This window comes from Sesamum indicum, linkage group LG11 (genome assembly GCF_026168435.1).
Source record: "Sesamum indicum cultivar Baizhima isolate 11 linkage group LG11, ASM2616843v1, whole genome shotgun sequence".
Classification (NCBI taxonomy): domain Eukaryota; kingdom Viridiplantae; phylum Streptophyta; class Magnoliopsida; order Lamiales; family Pedaliaceae; genus Sesamum; species Sesamum indicum.
The window spans coordinates 16,359,081-16,367,179 of record NC_142667.1 but is presented as its reverse complement, the minus strand read 5'-3'; the positions used below and the strand labels follow the sequence as shown (position 1 = coordinate 16,367,179).

At 40.6% G+C, this 8,099-nt stretch overlaps 2 protein-coding genes across 2 annotated transcripts; one reads left to right on the top strand and one right to left on the bottom strand.

The window, feature by feature from the left end:
• Positions 1-146: 146 nt before the first annotated feature.
• Positions 147-4,609, top strand: LOC105174543 (sulfoquinovosyl transferase SQD2). Its single transcript, XM_011096678.3, has 11 exons — positions 147-797; positions 1,700-1,766; positions 2,210-2,280; positions 2,433-2,550; positions 2,666-2,739; positions 3,122-3,177; positions 3,265-3,348; positions 3,451-3,538; positions 3,626-3,703; positions 3,818-3,874; positions 3,967-4,609. Exons 1-11 carry the CDS (start codon positions 403-405, stop codon positions 4,457-4,459), a joined length of 1,581 nt encoding a protein of 526 aa, XP_011094980.1. The 5' UTR covers positions 147-402; the 3' UTR covers positions 4,460-4,609.
• Positions 4,610-5,819: 1,210 nt separating this feature from the next.
• On the bottom strand, positions 5,820-7,594 carry LOC105174542 (HXXXD-type acyl-transferase family protein). The gene has a single exon (XM_011096677.3). The coding sequence runs from the start codon at positions 7,524-7,526 to the stop codon at positions 6,111-6,113; it is 1,416 nt and encodes a 471-aa protein (XP_011094979.2). The 5' UTR covers positions 7,527-7,594; the 3' UTR covers positions 5,820-6,110.
• Between the last annotated feature and the right edge of the window lie 505 nt (positions 7,595-8,099).

Sequence of the window (8,099 nt, the reverse complement as noted above, 5' to 3'; positions counted from 1 at the left end):
TTAACATTTCCAGGTTGAAAGCTGATGACATTTAATTTTCTTAATTAGAGAAGAAAATCAAAGGTTTCTATATTATCAAAATGACCCCACAAGAATGCGAAAATTAGAGTAATGCATCTTGATCCATTGATTGGAGGCAGAGCATATGCTCCTCCGTGTTCAAAATTATTCCCCAACCCTCTCCCAGGAAAAGAATATCCATTTGGAGAGTCTCCTCCCATGGCCCCCCAGATTCTCCTTTCTCTCTGTTCTTCGCATCACTTGGCATTTATCAAATCCAAAAACTAACCCACAAGGAATCAAGAAAAACCCAACCCCCTCCAAAAAATTCTTTCTTCCAATTCACCAGCAGTTTTTACACACAGTAGGATTAGTATTTAACTTCATCAAACCAAAATCATCATGTCCACCTCTTCTCTCTCTATAAATCCTGCTCTCTCTCCTCCCCCCTTCTTTGCTTCTACTTCTTCTTCTTGCTCGTATAAGTATACTCCTACAGTCTTTGCTTCCAAAGTTTCTTGCTTTTGTACATCCGGGACATCGAAGCCCATTTGTCAAATTTGTGTAAAGGTTCAATCTTGGCAGTGTAAACGGTCCAAAAAGAGTAAAGAGCTCACAGTTTTGAAAATTAGACCCTTTCATCGAAGACCCTTTGTAGCAGCTTGCACTGGCAGCAACATGACTATTCGAGAGTATGGAGAAGAAGAGGAAGAGGAGAACCCTCCTCCTTTGCTGGAGTCTGAGATGAATTCTAGGCCTCGACGCATTGCTCTCTTTGTTGAGCCATCTCCCTTTGCGTGAGTCTTTCATTTTGGCCATTCATTATTGATTCATGTGTGCTTGCTGTTTGAGACCATGTATGATGCTTTCGCTGCCAAGATTTTGTTCTCTTATTCACCTTTGTGTTTCTGATAGTGAATGGTTCTTCTGTTGGATGATATGATTTTATAGGTGGATTAAGGTTGTACTAGGTTTCAATATTAAGTTGTTACCTTTGCTAATGACATAAAGACTTGAGAAGCCGTCGTGACTATACTTGATGATTTCTTGACCTCGTTGCAGCCATGTCTAGGTAGATTTGCAGTTCTACTTAGGACATCATTAGGTTGCTAAATTGTCAGTCCAATAGCTTAGGATATCCTCAATATTCACTAGTTGAATGTATAAGTAGTTTGGTTTGCAATTGAATATGCACAATTAATCTTCATTACGTTTTTTGGGGGATAAAAAGTAATGCTCGTATTGTGAAAAATACACTCATCAGTTGTTTAGTCTGTAGTTCTCCTTAGCCATCAAGCTTGCTGCAGCCTAACCTTTATACAACCCTGTTATATCAACATAATATGTATGTCTTGTAACATTTGTACTCTTATCCCCTACACATGTTGGTTTGAAACTTTGTTTTTGCTCATCACCCAATGTGTTTTTGCCGCTCTATGTTCTGTTTTACTCTGGCCCACATATGTAGTCCACACCAACCATTTTCTTTTACAAAGAGTTGACTTTGGTAGAGTATTTTCGGCTCGTAATGAATAAGTTAGTATTTGCTATCACTTTTGTGTTTCATGATTTGAATATTTGATTTGTTTAATATTTTAATTCAAATAGCTTCTGCTGTTATATTTCTTATATTCATGCATTATCTTGTTTTCAAGTCCTGTTTTTTCATGAACGATATGTGTTGGATTTTTCTGTGCAGTTATGTCTCTGGTTATAAAAACAGGTTCCAGAATTTCATTAAGTATCTACGTGAAATGGGGGATGAGGTATTTTCTCTTCTTTTTTGTGGTTGTTTCCAACTTTCCACTTACTAATTAGAGAAGTTAGCAGATTTTTATTTCCATTTCTGTGAGGTTGAGCTTCTGTTCTGGAAAAGTCAAGCAACTTGATGTTTTGTGTTGCAAATGAGATCACAAAATAAGTTCTTTATTATATGAAGTCATAGTACCAACCTCAACTATACGGCCTATCCATAATATTTTTTTCTTATCTCAATTTCTCATTTGACTTGGACTTATAGGTGTCTTTACCTTACATCATTAGGCTCAGATTATTTGTTAATGGGCATATCAAATGATGTGATTACTGTCTAGAATGTTGACAGGAGTAAATGTATGATTGTGAAATCTTTTTATATGAATGTGTATATGTTCTTTGGATGTTCCTATGCATTTTAATTTTGAACTGGCATTTGGAATCTCCGGTTCAGGTCATGGTAGTGACAACACATGAAGGAGTACCGGAAGAGTTTTATGGAGCTAAATTGATTGGCTCAAGAAGGTCAGGCGCTTGAGTTATTCTCGATGAAAGATGACATCACCGTCATTCTTTAATCTCGACCATACCAGCTGATAATGTGACTTAACTTTAGCTCTTTGTCAACAAAAGCTACCTTGATCTGATGAAATAATGCCTTTGAATTCTCTTTGCAGCTTCCCCTGTCCGTGGTACCAAAAGGTTCCCCTGTCACTAGCACTCAGCCCAAGAATAATCTCAGCGGTGGCCCAATTCAAGCCTGATATTATACATGCATCATCTCCTGGTATTATGGTATATGTCTAGCATCTGCTTCTTTTAGTACTTCTTACTTAGGCAAGTATTGTGATGGCTTCATCAAAAGAATTGACTCGTGATGCTCCATTAATTGTTTCTACATGTCTTGTAGGTATTTGGCGCTCTCGCCATTGCAAAATTACTATCTGTACCTATAGTGATGTCATATCACACCCATGTCCCTGTGTATGTCGAAATACTCTTTTGCTTTCATATTCTTTTCTTTTCTGGTTTACATCAAGATTCAGTAACTTCACATTAAACTTACTCCAAATGTCTAAATGTATTGTGACACGCTTTTCGTCTTGTTTCTCTTGAAAAATTTATAATTTCTGGTTGGTTACCTGATTACATACCTGCTCACAGTCATGCATAAAAATGTGTTCGGTGTAACTGGAATCTTGAATTATAAGTAGGGGCTATGGTACAAATGGATCTACATTCAATGCCGCAACTGAATAAATACAAAATATTTTTTTGCACGTTGCTTCTGGTTCATTATGGTTTCACTTTTTTCATGGATTCATCTATTGAGATTTTGTTCTGATTATAAATTTGTATTCCACAGATATATTCCCAGATATACCTTCAGTTGGCTGGTCAAACCAATGTGGTTAGTTATAAGTAAGTGAGATTCATCTCCTGCCATGATTTTCCCAATTGGGCTTTCAGGTTGTGGATGATTATAAAAATTGAATAATTTTTCATTAGAATTTCTACATAGAGCTGCCGATCTTACGCTGGTGCCTTCTGCTGCTATTGCAAAGGATCTTGAAGCCGCAAGAGTAGCAGCAGGTTAAAATTAACATCCTTAACCTGGTTGATTACATCCAAATAGATCAGTTACACATGCAACTATGCAAGTGAAATTGTTTGAACTATCTTTGCAAATTGCAGCTAACAGGATACGCCTCTGGAATAAGGGTGTTGATTCTGATAGCTTCCATCCGCGGTTTTGCTCTCACGAAATGAGGTTAAGATTAAGGTAACAAGCTCCTGTCATCACTGTAATTTCAATTACCTTGAAATATGATGGCCCAATTTTTGCTAACAAAATTTCTTCTTAAACCAGCAATGGGGAACCCGACAGACCACTGATAGTTCATGTAGGACGGCTTGGAGTTGAGAAGAGCTTGGATTTCCTCAAAAGGTATTGCTTTCAGTTTTGATGGAGAGTTTTAATTGTAGAAGTGCTATGCTTAGATATACCATCTGGAGTTTGTTACTTTTGAATTGACCACTCAAATGACACGGTTGAAAACAGGGTAATGGATGGGCTTCCAGAGGCCCGAATAGCGTTCATTGGGGACGGACCATACAGGTGAGATCAAAGATGTTTGTATAGTAAAATTGACAGTCCGGTCAAAATATTAGTTCACGCTATACTCGTTGCTTTTTGTTTATTTCTCGTAGAGAGGAGCTGGAGAAGATGTTCTCCGGCATGCCTGCAGTGTTTACAGGGATGTTACAAGGAGAAGAGCTTTCTCAAGCGTACGCCAGTGGAGATGTTTTTGTCATGCCTTCAGAATCCGAGACGCTTGGACTTGTTGTTTTGGAGGCCATGTCGTCTGGACTTCCAGTAGTTGCTGCTCGTGCTGGAGGTATCCCAGATATCATTCCCGAAGATCAGCAGGGAAAAACAGGCTATCTGTTTAATCCTGGAGATCTTGATGATTGCTTGAGCAAACTGAAACCCCTTCTGCACAATCAAGAACTTAGAGAAACTATAGGGAAAGCAGCACGTGTAGAAATGGAGAAGTATGATTGGCGAGCAGCCACCCGGAAGATACGTAACGAACAATATAATGCCGCCATTTGGTTCTGGAGGAAGAAGAGAGCACAGTTCTTGCGACCATTCCAGTGGTTATTCCGTCGGGTGTTCCGGGCCCCTGCAATTGAAATGTAAAGCTTTCATTATTTGCTGCGTTCGTATATCAGATGAAGGTATATTCTGAGGAAGCTTGTTTTCTAAAATGAAACCTCCAATTTGCTGATTGCTTGTATTCACAACTTGGATAGTTGCCTGTTGTATTCTATCTTTCATTCATTACATTGATGATTTAGGTCTCATGCCACTGTTTTAAAGTTTATTAAATAGAAACGGAAAAATGAGGGAAAGAGTTTACATCGTACTACCGCTGACGTAGCACATTAGACAAACAACATCAGCAGCGTCTGCTAAATTATCTGTTTCGCAATCAGTAAAGAAGACATAAGAGATGAGTGGAATTTTCTTCTATGTTGGTCGATATCACGGACAAGTAAGATAAAGATCAAAACTATACCAAGAACTTTGACAACACCACTATTATTAAATTCATCAAACTCTACTCCTTTTCTTTCCCATCATCACTTAGACAAGGAACATGTGATTAATTGGACCTGATCGGTCTCAGTACCATCCAAGAAGTCTCATCATGTCTTATACAGTGATCTCGAGTAAGTAATCTACAAAGAGAGTTGTATTATTGCATGTGGAAATACAGTCCCTCATTGAAAAACTGAAAAGAATGCGAGGCACTTGTGTTGTCGTGCTAGTGGTGGGCTAAGGCGTGCACAGGACTTGCAAATGATTCAGTTCTTTAGCCAAAATAGAAACAGTTTTGCGTGACAAGTTTACATGCATAGAGCAAACACTACGTCCACTTTCCCAGTGATCCAAGTCAACTTCCATCTTCCCCCACAAGGCAACCTACTTTCACCTTCTAACCACAATACGAAAGTTAGCAAGAAATAAGGAAAATATGAATCAATGGGAGACCTGAGTGGCTTTTCCTTTTCTTTTTGGGATATGAAGTAATGGGGCTGAAAAAATCACAAAAAAAAACTGTGTAATAAAATCGGATTATGTCACGTGGGTAATAATTATAGCTGTAAGTACAATGCACTAGTTCCCATCCAAGTGGACGGAAATTAAACGTCACTACCACAAGAAGTACTACTTAATTATCCACCAGTCACAATCACAAGGAACACAACTCTCGCTAGCTGCCACAAACAGTTGAGTCAGTGACCCCATTCCAGAGCACAACTGTGTTTTTCATACATTGGATTTGGCTCCTCTCTCGTTTTTGGATTTTAGACATGTAACTGCTGCCACCTTATCTTGTCCACCCGCTCGACTCATCATCAATGTTTTCTGTTACTTTTCTATATTATTATTACTATGTCTGTCCCAGACTCCCACCAGTATATATACATACACACACATTTTAAATTCGTAGAAAATAATTCATGTAATTTTAACTGTGATGACCAGATGATAATAAGGACAAACACATAGTAAGATATTATTAAATCTGGTAAAAACATAGACTTCTCCACATCAAATCACATCCCATCAACTTCATTTTTCAACACCGCAGTCTCTATTCCGATGCAAATTACGGATTCTAATGCTTCAGACCATAATAATTTGAGGAATATATGGTAGGTACCATTAATTAGGCCAGTTTTCGGGACTCATCACATTCTCATGCATCCATCCTACCATTTTTCTTGCATTTTCAAGTGTTGAAGGCTAATTCTTGAAGCATTAATTAGCCATCATATATCATTCAAGAAACATATTGCATGAACTCCGTATCATTCTCTAGTCCCGCCATAGTTTCAGGTGCCAGCACCACTTCCAGATCGACGCTTCCATTTCCCTCCGGGCCCGGAAACGCCGAGATCTTACCGTCGAATTTGTTAGCCATACCACTTCTCACGGCCAACGGACGGCCCCACCCGAAATCATTGTCGTACATTGGGAACCTAGGGGAGCTTCCCATGGTGATCATCGCCCCATCAAAGTTTCCAAGGGGGAACAATCTTGGATTGCTCTCCCACTCCTTGACACAGCGCAGCACCGTAGCATTGTCGTGCGCCACTACATTCCGGTGTAGCTGATCGGCGGCCCAGCCCAAGTCCTTAGATAACAGCTCTCCAACTGCAGCGGTTGTTGGAATGCTTTGAATTGCGTTACCGAAGTAGAGGGGCTGCAGCCGCGGCTCCAGCCGGTGTCTGCAGTTCACAGCCATCCTGAACGTCGTCGTCTTCTTCGCGTTTAGGTTCCTAGCACGTGTCACTGATCTCCACAGGTGAGCGCAAAGCGACTGAAACGATGAAATCTCAGCCGCAGGATTTTTCTTCAACAAAACGGTCGTTATCTTTCCGTTACTTTTAGAGTTAACTGCCCAAGTGTCGTTGCTCTGCTTCCCCAAGATTTCCGGGTCCGAAAATTCGGGCTCCACCTTCCCTGTAGGATTATTAGCCCTAAATTTCAGCTTCATAATCGCTTCTCGGCTGAAATGAAAGATTTTTTCGCGCACAGGCTCGTCTCCGGAGAATGTCACCGACGGCCCTCCTGCCGGCAACGCCAGCACCGCTGACGAATTAAAAACGGTTTCGCGGCAAAAATCCGGCGACTTGGAGATCTTCTTGGCGCCTCGCGCCATTTCGGCAAATGTATTAAAGAAATTCCAAAACGAAGTTCCATCAACTACCGCGTGATTCACGGTACACCCGACGAAGACGGCGTCGTTAAGCTCAGTGACCTGCACCGCTGCAAGAGGGTTATCATGGCCGGCGTAGCTGAGCGTGCTATCAAACTGGAAGAACTTGCGGTAAACGGGTGGGATGTCGCGATCAGATGGAGGAAGCAGGGCGGAAGTGGAGAGGTGCGGCGCCTTGGCATGAAAGAAATCAACACCCAAGTCGTTGCAAATGATGTGGACGTGGCCGTCGGAGTCGGTATGTAGCCTACCGGAGAGTGGGGGGAAGTGAGAGAGGGTTCTGGAGAGGGAGAGCTTGAGGAGGGAGATGAGGTCGGGGGAGGAGAGGGGTGGTAGGGGGAGAAGAACGCCCTTTTGTATGTATTGACAGGAGAGCATGGGAAGATCAGAGACGGAGAGCTTGAGGGATTTAACGGCAGACTTGTGTTCGGGGTATATAGTGCATTTAGAGACAATAACGAGAGAGGAAGAAGGCATCTTCTTTCTTGCTTCTCTGATTGGTTTACAATTTGAGATGTCGAGAAATTGCAGAGAGGAAGGGGTAATATGTCAATGTATATATATAAGTGTAGAGTGAGAGTGAGGGGCCGGGGTTGGTTGGTTGGTTGTTTGGTTCATGCACTCCTCCGGTAGTTAATTAATGGTGGTGGTCGCGGGGGTCCTTAATCACTCTTTTGCTTTTGTTGTGTCTTAATTTTATTAATTATACTTATCATGTAATTAATCATCTCAAATTCAAACAAAAATTTCCTTCATTCATTCCCACACACACTCTCTCTCTCCTTATTACTGTACTACATACTTAGTAGTGGACTGCCGATGGTAACTGACTCCAATACGGAAATGTGGGTATCAACATCATCATCATTACATGGATATGCAGCATCTCTCTCTCCCATAATTCTAATTCTATCTACCCATTACATTTTTATTGATGATACCTATCATATAATTACATGTATTTGATTCCTAGGTAGGCAGCCCTACCTTAATTACATTTTCTATTACAGTATTAATGTCCCTAGCTACCTACTAATTGATTTTGTCTTG